This window comes from Molothrus ater, chromosome 2 (assembly GCF_012460135.2).
Source record: "Molothrus ater isolate BHLD 08-10-18 breed brown headed cowbird chromosome 2, BPBGC_Mater_1.1, whole genome shotgun sequence".
Classification (NCBI taxonomy): domain Eukaryota; kingdom Metazoa; phylum Chordata; class Aves; order Passeriformes; family Icteridae; genus Molothrus; species Molothrus ater.
This window is the reverse complement of record NC_050479.2, coordinates 99658797-99672857: the sequence shown is the minus strand read 5'-3', so window position 1 is coordinate 99672857 and position 14061 is coordinate 99658797. Positions and strand designations below refer to the sequence as shown.

General features: G+C 42.9%; 1 protein-coding gene across 1 annotated transcript; it reads left to right on the top strand.

Moving 5' to 3' along the window:
- The first annotated feature begins 918 nt into the window (after positions 1-918).
- PCNP (PEST proteolytic signal containing nuclear protein) lies at positions 919-10095 on the top strand. The gene is made up of 5 exons (XM_036379795.2): positions 919-1012; positions 4451-4671; positions 6587-6661; positions 7149-7204; positions 8119-10095. Exons 1-5 carry the CDS (start codon positions 958-960, stop codon positions 8246-8248), a joined length of 537 nt encoding a protein of 178 aa, XP_036235688.1. The 5' UTR covers positions 919-957; the 3' UTR covers positions 8249-10095.
- The last annotated feature ends 3966 nt before the right edge of the window (positions 10096-14061 follow it).

The window sequence follows — 14061 nt, the reverse complement described above, 5'->3', positions numbered from 1 at the left end:
GGGGGAAGACAACAATGGAGCTACGTGCTGCTGCATGCCATAGAACTGTGGAATGGTTTGGGCTTCTAGATGGAAGGGGCCTCATCTAGATCCAACCCCTGCCATGGGCTGAGTACCATGCCCCTTCTGTCATTTGCTCTTCCTCCTTACACACAGCCTCTTCTGATCTGCAAACTGGCTTGCACAGTGGCATGGGGGAGGTGGTGTCACTGCTCACTGGAACTCTGTGTCACAGAATCACAGACTGGGTAGGTTGGAAAGGGCCACAGTGGTCATCTGGTCCAACTTCCCAAATCAAGCAGGGTCATCCCAGAGCACATGGCACAGGGTTGCATCTGAATGACTCTTGAGTATCTCCAGTAAGGGAGACTCCATACCCCCTCTGGGCAACCTGCCCAGCGCTCGGTCACTGCACAGGTAAGAATTTCTTCCTCATATTCAGGTGGAACGTCTGTGCATCAGTTTCTGCCCGTTGCCTCTTGTCCCATTGCTTGGCACCACCGGATCCTTCTTGGCGCACCACCTCCACTCACTTTAGCTATTTATACCCACCGAGGAGGCAGTGAGGCAATGCTATTTGTGAATCACGGGAGGTATCGTTAAACCACGCGCACTGAGGAGGGCGCGGCAGCGGACGCGCTTCCTTCGCACCCCCGAGACGCAGAGGCTCAGGGTGCGATGCCGGCAGTGCCGGGGGGGTGGCTGTGATCCCCCCGCTTTCCCCGGGGGAGGAAATGGAAGCCGTGCCCACGTGCGCGGCGGCTCCGGACGAGCATCATTCAGATGGGCACCGCTCGGCGCGCTCCCGCTGCCCCCAGCGCGCTCCCGCGGTTCCCGCCGCGCCATCCCCGCGCGCCGCAGGGGCGGGGCCGGCCTGGCCGCGAGCGGGGCCTCGCGGGGGCGGGCCCGAGCGGCGCGCGTGCGCGGCGCGTGAGGCGGTGCAGGAGGCGGGGGAAAATGGCGGACGGCAGAGCCGAGGGGGAGAAGGCGAAGCGGCCGCAGCCCGCAGGAGGTGAACATGTAGCGCCTCTCGCCGCGGAGCTGTGGGGTGGGAACGGGCTCTGGGCTGGTCCAGCGCGGGTGGGGTGGTCCAGGTGTGCCTCACCCGGCCGTGAGTTGCCCGGGCCGGGCCGTGCGGTGCCCGGCCCTGCGGGGAGAGTGGGTGGCCTGGGCCTGAGGGGACTGCGCTGGGGGAGAGGCCAGTCGCGCCTGCTGTGCTCAGCTCTACCGGCGCTTTTGTAAAAGCACACCAGCTTCTCCTTGTCCGTACAAATGCGCTATTTCTCTCTCGTAAAAATACACGGAGTACTTACGCCGTGTTCTGAGAGAAATACCACTGTTGCTGTCTGCAAGGATGAAGATAGAGCCTTAAAGATTAACTTTCAACAATTATGGTACCTTTTTTATAAATTAATATTTACTCTTAGTGAATATTCTTTAATTGCTGTTTTAAGCATTTGGGGATTTTTTGCTTGGCAACAATCTGTAAGTTTGCTGTTTGGTCCTATAGTATTTGAATTATGACTGGACATTCCTGTAATTTCTGCAGGATTTGGTTCGAAAACTTTAATTGTATATTTCTTCTTTCTTCCCTTAAAGTTGAGAGGACAGTGTCTTTGCAACGATAAAGCTTTTCTTTCTTGGTATATTTTCTTTTTTTTGTTTTAGTTGGATTTTAGTGGGTTTTTTTGTTTTGTTTTCATATATCTGTAGGGAGAGGGCACTTCTTAGATCTGTTGAAAAATTAAATCAGGCTTGTAAACCAATCAGGATAGCCTCAACAGTGAATGTTATTTCTCATAATCACTGACATTTGAAGAGTATTGATTTTAGGTAGTTCCTTGACTCTTGGTTCTCTCTTGGGCTTTGGTGACTTTTTGGTTTTTATTTTTTGGTGGTGGTATTGGTTTTTTTTGCATTAGTAATACAGTACCTGGACAGCATCAGCACATCCTACAAGACAGTAGGAATTACTGTCTTGTGTGCTGTTTTGTGTGCTGAAAGATGATCTGAATGCATTGAGGTACCTTGGCCCTAAGGAAGAATAGGTGTTCCCTGAGGATTTTGGAAAGCAATTTGCAGTTCTTAGCTTTTGGGGCTTATCTTAAAATTAATTTAGCTGTGACTGGTTTGTTCCCACATGCCCCAGTGGTTCCCAGGGACAGCCGATCCTGAAGTGCTGTGCAGCTGGCACTGTCACTCTTGTCACCTCAGCCACCTGGGCTGTGGAAGGTGTCCACTCGTGTGGCTTGTCGATTCACATGAGTAAAACCTGGCTGTGAAGGAGGACAGTTTATGTCTGCAATCCATGGAAAAGGCACTAGCCAGTCTGCTTTGGAAATAGTGCTGGTGTTTTCTGGAGGTGAAGTATGACCTCCAGGAAAGGAGGTCCTTGAGGAAAGGAAAGGCCTTGAGATCTTGGAATATGTATATGGACTGGCATGGGAAATGGTAGAGACCTTTAATGGTTAATATGCCTGCATTTCTGTTTCCTGCAGAAATCAAACAGCACAACAGCTCCCTCCCCACCTTCCCCAATTGTCCTGTGCCCCTTACAGCTTTCTCATCAAGCAGGAGTGTTTCTGTCAGCAGTCTGGTGTCCATCCTTTGGCAAGCCCAGTAGAAATAACACTCAGAATGCAGTGCTGATAGGAGCTAATTCTGAGAGAGATGCTCTTTAGGGTTTGGTGAGAAGACAGATGTGGTTAGATTGCATTAGCTTTGTCTTGTGCTTAGCAGTATTTGAGAATTTGCACTTTAAAGAAGTAAGGCGTAAGCAGTAGTGTAATAACCTTCAAGCTAGCACTAGTCTAGGCACTGGTTCCCTGTGCCCTGATTTTTGGGCTGCTATGGATTTTGTGTATTATGAAAAAGACTTAGCTCTACAATTCCAGCGCTCTTAAGGCCAGTGAATCTTCTACCTACCCTTGAATCAGTCTCTAGTGTACTGAGGCAGCACTTGGAGCATTGTTCAATGTGATTTTATGCACTAACTATAAGGATGCTCTCACAGTCTCTGCAGACTGCTGTTTGGTAAACTCTGCTAAGACAGGTACCAGTACCCAAGGTCACTTGTGTAAATTTTGATTGTTTCTCCTTTCTCCTTTGTTTTTCATTTTTATATCTATATTTTCTGGATCAAATTTCTAGTAGCATTTTTTAATACAGTGAAACTGATTAAAGTTACAATTTTTTGGTGATCTGCCATATTTCTGAAGGTGAATGATAAATCCATTTTGGTTTCAATCACTTATTGATACCTGGAAGAATGGGGTAGAAGTGGTATATTCTGCTGCTTCTGATTTGGGAAATAGCAGAGAATATATATATATATAGATTTGAGTCCCTAGTTTTTCTCTTTCCTGATGTTGTTTGCTTCTTTGTTTTTTTTCTCAGAGCTACAATCTTGTTGACCCCCAGTTCAGACTTTCTTCTCTCCCATTGCTTCATCTTACCTAGTAGCTTTTTGCATTAGCAGTACAAAGAGCTTTATCCCCTGATGGTCGGAATTTGCTGTGCATGGAAGGTGCTCTTCTCCATTTGATGTGATGAGGAACTTGTGCTAGCTCCAGTTGTTTTAAACTGCTGCTGTGAGCACTTCCCTGGCCATTCCTTAATGTGTGTTTGTTTTTCCCCCCTTCTGCTGCTGCAGTGGTTTGCTTATTGCAGCGGCAGGGAAGTGTCTTTTTGCTGAAGCGTTTACTCTGTTCAGTGTGAGTTTTCCAAGGACACCTTTGTCTCTTGGTGTAGCTGAAGAAGCTGATTTTATAGGAATGGAAGTGTTACTTGAATGTTTTTTCTCTGTGGATCACTGTTCAGCTGCTGTGTTTTCCATGACTATACAGACCAGAAAAGATGAAATCTATATATATGCTTTTTTAGTGCTGATTTCTTCCTCAAGCAGAGCTTGGCAGATTTATTACAAATGAGATGTGGACAAGCAGTGACTTGAAAGATGATTGAGACAGCCGGCCTCACTGTAGTCACTCCCATGATTTTAGAGTTGTGCCAGACAAGCCTAGAGACTGGCATGGACATGATTTTGTAGAAGTTTAGTAGAATTAATTTTAACTTAGATTATCCACTCTAGATTTGGAATTGGGATGCCAATTATGAAAGCTTATCTGTGGCAACTTAAAAAACTTAAAAAGATTTAGTCATCTACATTTAATTTACTACATGAACTTTGACTTCCATACTAAATAAAGAGATGGTGCTTCAAGATTGTTTTCCTGGCTCATACAAGAAGTTCTTTACAAGTAGTGGAGTGCTTTCAGTTTCTTCTCCTCTTTGTGTTTTGCTGTCCACTAAATATACATTGGTGGAAACTGCTGTCACTAAAAACATCTTACCTATTGCACCCAAAGTATAATGCTTTTTGAGGTTGCTGCTCCCATCAATCTGCTCAGTAAAAGTAGCTCATCTTGGTAAGTTGTTTCGACTTCACCAGGACCTGAAGAAGAGGCAGAAAAACCTGTGAAAACTAAGACTGTTTCTTCCAGTAATGGAGGAGAAAGTTCGAGTCGCAGCGCAGAGAAACGGGCAGCTAATGAAGAAGCTGAAGACTTCACCACAAAGCCTGCTCCTGCCAAAATGTCCAAGTTTGGATTTTCCATAGGCAGTCAGACAACAAAGAAGGCATCTGCAATATCCATCAAACTGGGAGCAAATGTAAGTTTACTGAGGGCTTTTAATTTTAGGGAAACTGAGGGAAAAGGGAAGTACTTTGAGGAGGCTTCCTTGCAGAGGAAACCTTGAATTCCCCTGAGGGTAACTTGGGTAAAGCTTAAGCAGGCGTTGCAGGGCCCGCTAGTGCATGTGTAAGTACTTCAAGGTGATTAATAACAGGTCAGTAGTCTCAGGAATCATAAGACTTGATTGAAATGAACTGTAGATCTTTGAACATGCAGAATAATTTTATAATGAGATTTGATAAGTCTGCAGTAATTTCCTGAGGGAAATGAGGAGACTTGTTAAGCTGTTCAGGCTACTTTGAAATGAGTGCTGGGAGCTTCGTTGCATAGGATGCTTAAAGCTAGAAGAAAGCATCTAGATGGCTTAATAGGTTGTCTTCCACTCCAAAGATCTTATTTTAGCATGGGGAATTGTAACATATTTCCATGACTTTGCCTGTTCTTTGCAAGGTCAGTATGATTTATTTGTGTTAAATGCGAGTGATGGGGCTTTGTTACATAGGTTTCTAAGAATTCTGATCCCCTTGATTGTCCAGCACAAGATATCCTTGTGCTTGTTCAGATGGACATCTGGTGACTCTCTGTACTTCCAGAGTAGTCCTCCCCTGGCTTGGCCAAGGACAAGCCAGGGGCTGCCTCTCTGTTTTATACAGTTCATTTACATTTCCCACCTGTCACTGTGATGGATATGTTGTAAGTAGCTGTCTGCACCAAATTCAAACTGTGATCATGAAAGGCTTGCACCCGCAATGCCAGCATTTTAGAAACCTGCAGAGGATTAAAAGGGTGCTCTGTTATTTTGACATGGAAAGGAGATGTGGGCCGACAGCATTCTAAGGTATAAATGCAGCCAGGTCAACTCAGACTTTAGGAAAATGGACAAGGCTTTCTTCTCTGGGCTTCTAGCATGCTTCAGTTTCTCATGTCCAAAGTGGCAATAAATTTGGCTCAGGATTTCTGGTTCACTCAACTTAGTGGGTGACAGTGCTGAAATTTACCTGTTTCTCTTCAGTCATTTTTGCTCCCCTAGTACATTCCCCATTCCTTGGGCACAGATGCTTTAAAAATGGCGTGGTATTTCTATGTTGTGCAGTATCAGTGAAGAACAGCTGTAGGCAGTTGCATAATGGCTCTGCTGCAGTACCAGCTTCTAGGAGTGTGTATTAAAGAATTACCAGTAAAATGGAGAAAGCACTGTATATGATTGATTTAGTACTATCGTAGCAATCTGATACTAGTTATTTGGTTTTTTTCTCAGTGGTGTTGAAGTAACTCTTGGTACCACTGTTGTAGCACATGTAACAGTTGTGAGTTTGACAGCTTCCTCCACTTTAAATAGAGGAATTAAAAAAAAAATAAATACTCTTTAAAGGAACTTATATTAATCAGACTGTATGCTAGATACTGATAGTAGTTTAAAAGCATTGAATTGTTTTAAGCCAGAAAGCTGTCACATTGTTAAAATAGAAGAAAATAAACATATTCTTTTTTTTCTGACATTGATGGATAAGAATATCCCAAAAGAATAATGGAAGTAGTGACATGATAAAATTTTGAATACCACAAGTTGTTCAGGTTCTGTTTTAATTGTTCATGTCATGCCCCAGTGGCTGAGTACCCCTGCAGTGTGCTAGAAAGTTAAGACCTGCATGTGGGGAGTTGTAATATGAGAGAGCTCAGCTTGCTGCTCAGAGTGATCACACATAAATGAGCAGTCATTTTCCTTTGTCATTAGAGAATCCTTTATGTGCTTGATTCAGACAAAAACTTTTCCCCTGGTTGCCCATTTCAGTGAAGATCTTTGATTTAATTTTACCAAAATACTTAAAAAGCCAAGGGTAGCTCTTTTGAATTAGTAGACTGATGTTACTTGTGCATTTTGTCTTTTCCAGAAGCCTAAAGAGCCTGTTCCAACCCTGGCTCCAAAAACCCTTTCTGTAGCAGCAGCTTTCAACGAAGATGAAGATGTGAGTAATAAGCCAGTGATGAGCACAAAATATCATTGGTGTGGTAGGCAGGGAGAGTGGGTTATTTATGGTTCTTAACATAAATGTCAGGAGTTTTCAACCTCGAAGCATCTCTTTTGGCTCTGATTAAGAACACACAATAGCTCTGTGTAGGTTCAAGAAATCATTAAAATGTTGATAACTTCTCCCTGAAAATAAGATGCACAGTATAATTTGAATTAATACTTGCTTTCTCTTGATTAGGGGGAGGCAAAGGAAAGTTGTGCTTCTGGTTTGCTAAATATTTTGTTATCATATTACTGCTCCTCCTTTCATGGAGTTGAACAAAGGAATTTGTATTTTGTTCTGTAACTGTGTAGGACCTGCATTGTGTGCAGAGTCCCTTTGCTGTCCTGTAGGGCTGTAGTGCAGCCTTTATCTGTCTTGTCAGGCGTGGGAAGTGTGCAAGGCGGGCCCAGCCCCGCTCTGACCTCCTTTGTCCCTGCAGAGCGAACCTGAGGAGATGCCCCCCGAAGCCAAGATGCGCATGAAGAACATCGGAAGGTAGGGCAGCTTTGAGCTCTGCTTTGGACAAGGGCCAGTGTGGAACACCTGCCCAGCTCAGGGCAGATCTTGAGGATGGCTTGAGAATACAAGGAGGCAGAATAGGTTAAAGAAGCATTTCTCCAGAAACAAGATTTCCGAATTTTAGCCTGTCATCCGCAGGCTAAAAGTACTACATTTGCATTTGAACTTTGAATCTTATTTACATTTTTGAGGAAGAAATTGAGTCTGCATTAAGTAGAAGAAGAGTAATAGGTAGGAATTCCTGTTTGTCTCTACCTTGTATTTTCTGGTTCTCCCTTTTATAAATTGCCTTGAAGTAGGTAGTCTGATCACATTTTTAAACTCATGTGCAAGTTGAAGATAAGAATCACCTAATCATCTCTCAGAAAGACAAAGAATTGCTTCTTTACTTTATAATAAATCATGTAATTCTTCTACTTGTCACAGATTTGAGATGGTAGGGGACCAGTTCTAAATTGAGTAGGGATCTTTTCAGAGGAGGCTTCACTTAAATTAGGGATGAATTTTGAGAATTTGTATTTCAGAGGTGTTAATCATGATAGACTGCTTTTAAAGTCAGTCACTCTGAAAGTTCTCTAGTTTAGTGGTTTTTCTTTTTTCTCCAGTAACAAATTTAGATCCTCAGTTTCTTAATCTTAGAAGCTGGCAGCAATTACTGCCATTGCCACGTCCTCTTTTGCCCCATCTCATTGCTATATTTTGACATACTGTGTACGGATCAGTTCTGTGGCCAGCTTACAGCAGCTAATAGTGAGGGCTCTGATGTCACAGAAGGAAATTTGTGTGGTAGAGGGCAGACTGGGCTTGAAATTGGCATTTTCAGTGTGACATGGCGCAGTCTACTATAGTTGAGCTGGCTTTCTCAACTGCCCTTGTTTTACTTTTCACAGGGATACACCAACCTCAGCAGGACCAAATTCATTCAATAAAGGAAAGCATGGATTTTCTGACAACCAGAAGCTATGGGAACGAAATATAAAATCTCATCTTGGAAATGTCCATGACCAAGAAAATAACTAAATGATGTGGATTACAAGTTGGGTGTTTTGGGGGGAGGGAGGGTGTAACATTGAAGGAACAGTTTCCTTTTTTAAGAATGGTATGAGACTATCTTTGGAGCCACTTTTTTAAGACTTTGAGTGGTACACTAATAAATGAGTTTGAAATTAGAGGTAATTTATGTTTTGTATACAGATTTCAAGGCATTTGCTAATTTTGTAGTTCATGTGATTAGTTTCAAAAGGTTACAGATAATAAAGAAATTGGAGTGGTACCTTTTTAAGATAATTTTTTTTGTCAGTGATTAAATAAGGTGGATGAAAAAGGTTACTGTCTCTTTAATCAGGTTAAAATTGAATGCTCTTGCATTCTCACTTCTGGCTCCCTCTTCATAACAGGAGAAGCAATTGACTCCATGAATTCTGCTAAAGAGAGTGAGCATTGTCTTGTACTAGAGGTGTTACTGGACTATTACTTCGAATATAATCTTACACAGGAAATAGTAAGAACTTGGATTTTTTTTCTCCCTGCAGTCACCTTTTGTTAAGTCTCTGCAAACTAGGAATTATGTTGCTCTGAGTGGCTCTGGTAACTTAGCTCTGATTTTGTTTAAAATTTCATGTAGGGTGTGTAACCTTCAGTGGCCTGTTCTGTCCTAAGGAAATGGGCCTTGTCTGTATATTAGATACAGTCTGTAAAGAATATTCATTACAAAGGTAAATCAGTATTTTCAGTGTGCTCCTTTTAAATCATTAGCCTTGAGTAGTGCTTGTTAGCATTTCCTAGTGGTACACAAAAGCCACCACCAAAAATACAAGCTAATGTACATTAAGCTTCACCTTTGATTGAAATATTTTTCTTTACTATGCCTAGAAGGAATAAAAGCCACACCAAAAATCAGTAACTCACTGCTTAAGTATGAAAAATCTAAGATGCACTTTCCCTGTCTTGCCATTTAAGACAAAATGCCTTGATGCCTGTGACCTCAGTGGACACTATCAGGTTGAAGAATGCTGCAGTCCTGATGTTCCTGACAAGTATCAGCTTCAGAAATAAAAACTTGACCTTTTCCTGCCTGTCTTCCTTTTGCAGTGATTTTCAGCAGTGACATGAATCTGGTCAGTTTATTTCTTAGCTTCCATACTGCAGGACAGTGCTGAAGGATTTCGGTGCTAGTAATGGCCATCTAAATTTCAGTCTAATTTAGATTGTGTATTTGTAAAAACATTTTATTAACAGAACTGCTTAAATAGAACATTATGAACAGCAATACCACCACCTGCCCCACCAGCAGCACCTCCCATACCCCAAATAAGCATAAGGTTCTTTTTAAACTCCAATACCTGATAGTGTCAACACTAAATTAATTTCAGCTGGAAAATGGTTGTAGCATTCAATACATTAGTTGCTTTCATCCTGCCTCTAAAACTGTCTTCTTGCTAAAGTTGAACTTGCAAGTGCAGAAAGGAAAGTGCATCTTGAAATGTATTTTTTTATTATTATTATTATTATTATTATTTTAGGAAAGCTCTGACCACTTAGACTTTTGAGTTTGTAAGTTCTAAAAATATTTTTTTGTATTTTTGTATTGTATGTGTAATCTCTTTTCTTTTGAAGTCTGATGCAGTTGAATACCTGTAACTGTTTTCTTTTAAAAGCCTTGTTATAAACTTAACATAAAAATGTATACATTATTTTTCTTCCATAGCAGAAATACTTGGTTTATTTAAAACACACTTTCAAAACTGATTTTCAGGACTTCCAAAACCAATTTGGGCATTACTGGAACTAGGCAAGACAAACTTTTCAGTTATTTTCATCACATGTGGTTATGTTTGTCTAAATAAATCCCTTTAAGATAGTGGTAATCCATAGTGAATAGCTATTTTCTTGTGCTCCTCAGTAGCTGGTTCATGCTATATCAATCACTTGTATAGGAACAAAGCAAAACAGAACTTCAAATAAGAATGACTCAGAGATCTATTCCTTGTTTTAATTAACCTACCACTACTTTCTTTCACATCTTTGTCTGAAGTAGATGTTCATACCCAGAATCTCCTTGTACTTCAGAATCATTTAGGAAATTGCTAGGCAGAAGAGCAGACATGCTATGAAATACCTTCCATGCAACTGAGAGAGCAAAAATTATCTTCTTAGTTCCATAGTCAGTAAATAATCCTGGACCCTGTGAGAGACTGCAGAAACTTCTGTATCTCAGCTGAAGGTGAGCAGTGATCCTGCCTCACCCGGTGCAAGTGTTGTCTTCCTTCTCTGGGCTTGGGAGCAAATCCATCAGGATGGCCTCAGTCTCCTCAGGACTCGGTGCCAAACAAGCTGGATTTGTCTGCTGCTGTTTAATGTCTGACACTTGCAAGAACAAACTGACTGATCTGAACAATATCACAATATCATCAAGGTGAATGTTAGCTGGGATTAACTTGGAGCTGTAGGCTTTTGTTAGAGTAGTCATGTTTTTGCATGCAGAGATCCCTTTTTTGTTGTTCTTGGTGTGATTTTTTTTCCCTTTGTTAGTTGACTTGGCTTTTTTTTTTGTAAGTAAGTATGTTCCAAGAATCCTGAAACTCATGATAAATAATCTGATTTAGCTGAAGTGCTTCCAGGAGGTATGCTGAGACTTTGAACTGCTTAGTCCAGCACTCTGTGTGTGCCTGTCAGTGGTTGAAATGCCAGCTTGTGTGGTTTGTCCCATGGAGCTCCTGCTTGCTTAGCAGAAATTGGCACCTGAGCAGCCTGCAGAACATTGATGACACAAGGTGAAGGTGTGAGCAGTTACCCAGTAACCTCTGTGCTACCCTGCAGCTGGGCTGTTCTGAGCCTGCTGGCTTGCAAACGGATCCAAACTCATCTAATTGTATTAATAAAAAAGCCCAACAATCTCCTCCCCTCAAAAAAACCAAACAAAAAACAAAAGGCAAGAAAAATCCCCTCCCAAAAACCCAAACCAAAACAGCCCTACCAAACACTGCAGTGAGCTGCTCATGGCTGTGTTTCAGGCAGTGCTGGGTGTCGCCCTTCACCTAATTCCATTCCTTTAAGGCTTCTCAGAATGAAGATTTTATCAGCAGGAAGGAGTCCCCAGCCTGTCTCTAAGGGTGTCTGGTACCTGAGGTAGTGCCAGTTCCCAGCTTGTGCCCTATTGGAGATGACCCAATCCTGGAATTCATTGAGCTTTGGCAAAAGTAGCTGTGGTCCTCCTGGGAGCACCAAGGCAGCAGCCACAGGTGAGCATCAGGCCTGGTGAGCTTCATTTCCACGGCTGCCAGGTTTGTAGAGCACCCCTTTGTCAGAACTCACTGGATTCTGCTGAGCTCCGTGTGCTGCCAGTGGCTTTACCAAAGCTGGCTTTCCAAAGAGACTTGGGAGGAAAAGTCAGCTTTTGAGAAAACGGCAACTTCGTTTCCTGAAGAGGCAAACAGGTTTTAAAGTATTGGAATTCACTGGTGTCACTAGAACTCTGAATAGGTTGCTGTAAGATAAGGTAAATCTGTTTGAAGAAATTACAGGGTTTTAAGAAAGCTGTTTGTCTATTTGGTAGCCTTAAAGGGTGTTCTGCAAAGAGGTTTGGTTTTTTTGAATTCCTTCTATAACTACAAGCTGAGGAATGCTGAGTAGTTCTACTCTTAAGCTACAAAAGGGAAGGTTATGTTCTAAACTCACCAGAATTTGTTGTCTAGTGTCTCTGTCATGACTCACTAGAACACTATAAATATTGGATAATTAACAGCTTTTTTACTTTATCCTATTAGCACATTCCTTATTTCTTCTGGTTTCATTAGCAAAAAGATCTACTGTTGTCTAATTTTGAAATACTGGCATCTTACATAGTGCTTACTTAGGAAAGCTGCTCATGTCTAATAATGTGGAGCCATTGCTTGGGGGTAGGTGCATAGTTATCCATGGAATTAAAAACAGGCAACATCAACTGTTACACTTTAACTCTGGACACAGCACGTTCAGTTTGTGTTTGCAAACTTGCATTTAGCAGTCTGCAGTGGTGGGAGCCCAAGATTTACTGCCCAAACCTCTGCAGCTTTGTGAGGTCTGGGCACTCCAATGCCAGCTGCCTCTCAGGCTGGGTAAGGAGGAGGCAGGAGTGGCTGGTAATCAGAGCATGGACTTCCTGATGCATGGAACGTGGTCTGGAAAACCTCTGCTTGGCACGTGGCTCAGTTCTTAAATTTGTTTCTTGGGATTGGATTTCCTGATGAGATGCATATGCAGAAAGTCCCTGTGGTTCTGTAGCAAGAGCTCCACTGAAACTTGAAGTCATGACCCCATATTGATGTTTCCCTGGGAGTACAAGTTATTAATCTAAAGTTAATGCAAGTTATATTACAAATGTAATCATCTCTCCTTTTCTCCCCCAGCATCCCCTAATTTGTAAAGATGGTTGTTGCATGTAAGGTGTTGGCTGATGTTACAGAATCACAGCAGTGCTTCGGTGACAGAAGTGTCCCCACTCACAGCAGCTGCCATCTCTACAGCTGCGGGCACTGAACAGATAACTGTGAAACAAGGGCCTAAAGGGGGGCTTTAGTTCTGTTACTCAGGTGCTGGTGTGACAATCCTGTTCACATGTGAAATTTAAAGCCATGACAAGAAGAGCTTGCAATACTCCACATCTAAAAGCACCACCTAACTCAGCAATGCTGGGAGGCAGGGCACTTGGCCCCTGAGGAGAGACAAAGCCTGCAGCACAGAACTTTTCCTAGGGGAACAAGAAAAACTTCCTTTCTGCTAAGTCCCTGGAGATTGTAAGGGTCTCCCCAACAGCCCTGCACTGGAGGGTGACAACAGTGACCAGGGCCTCTGCCTGCAGCAGCTGGAATTTTTCTGCAGGAGCATAGGCCTCAGTTAAGAGCTGCTCCAGAGATGCTGGGGGGTTCCACCACATTGTTGGCCACAGCTGTAAGAGTGTCTCCTGAGTGTTAGCATTATACACTGGTGCTGCAGAAATTCATGGCACTCCCTTCAACAGCAAGGAATGACATGATTGTAACTCCCGTGGAAACAAAGAGGGGCAAAAGATTATCCACGCATCACTTGGCTGCTGTGCATCTGTAGTTGCATCCCTGTGGAGCAGTAGTTGTTCCACAGAGCCTACCTGACTCCTTCAGCACTCAGCCTTTTGAAACCCCCACTTTTCTTTAATTATAGACTTAGCTTGGTTACTCACAGGGGCTCACAGAGAAGTTAAAAGATCCTAGCGTTCCCTTAGGATGAACCACAGAAGATAATCAGGCTTTCTGCAACATCAGTGCTGCCTTGAAGCTCCTGTAACAGAAAAGGAAAACGCACAGGACACTGCTCCCAGACCTGGAGGCAGCTGTACAGCTCATCCCTCAGCCAGGAGTGCCACTGGAGGACAACCTCCACACCACAATCCCTTCTCAAATACCCATCCCAGGGCAGAGCCAAGATGGAAGCGCTTGCTTTGGGGTGCAGTGTTGTACGCCCAAGTCAAGAGAAATACTGTCTGAAAGAAACCAGAATGGTTACAGCTGGATACCAGGGGCTGAGGAGATACCTCATCCACCCAAGGACTTGCAGCCAAAGCAATTTCAGTATCAATATACAGGGTGTTTCATCAGCACTGTGCTCTTGTACAGCCATGTTCTGACACAATTCAGGAGGGCAGTGTGTTTCCTTTCCCCAGACCATGTAACTCTTTGGGCCTTAAGCAAGAATTAAAAAGCAGGTGTTAGTAGAACTATCCAGGCCAGAATCTGTCTGTATATGGAAAGTGAAATACAGCAGAGGAATCTGCAACACCTTCTTTCCCCAGAGAAAAAGAAAGTTTCTTGAAAGAGCAA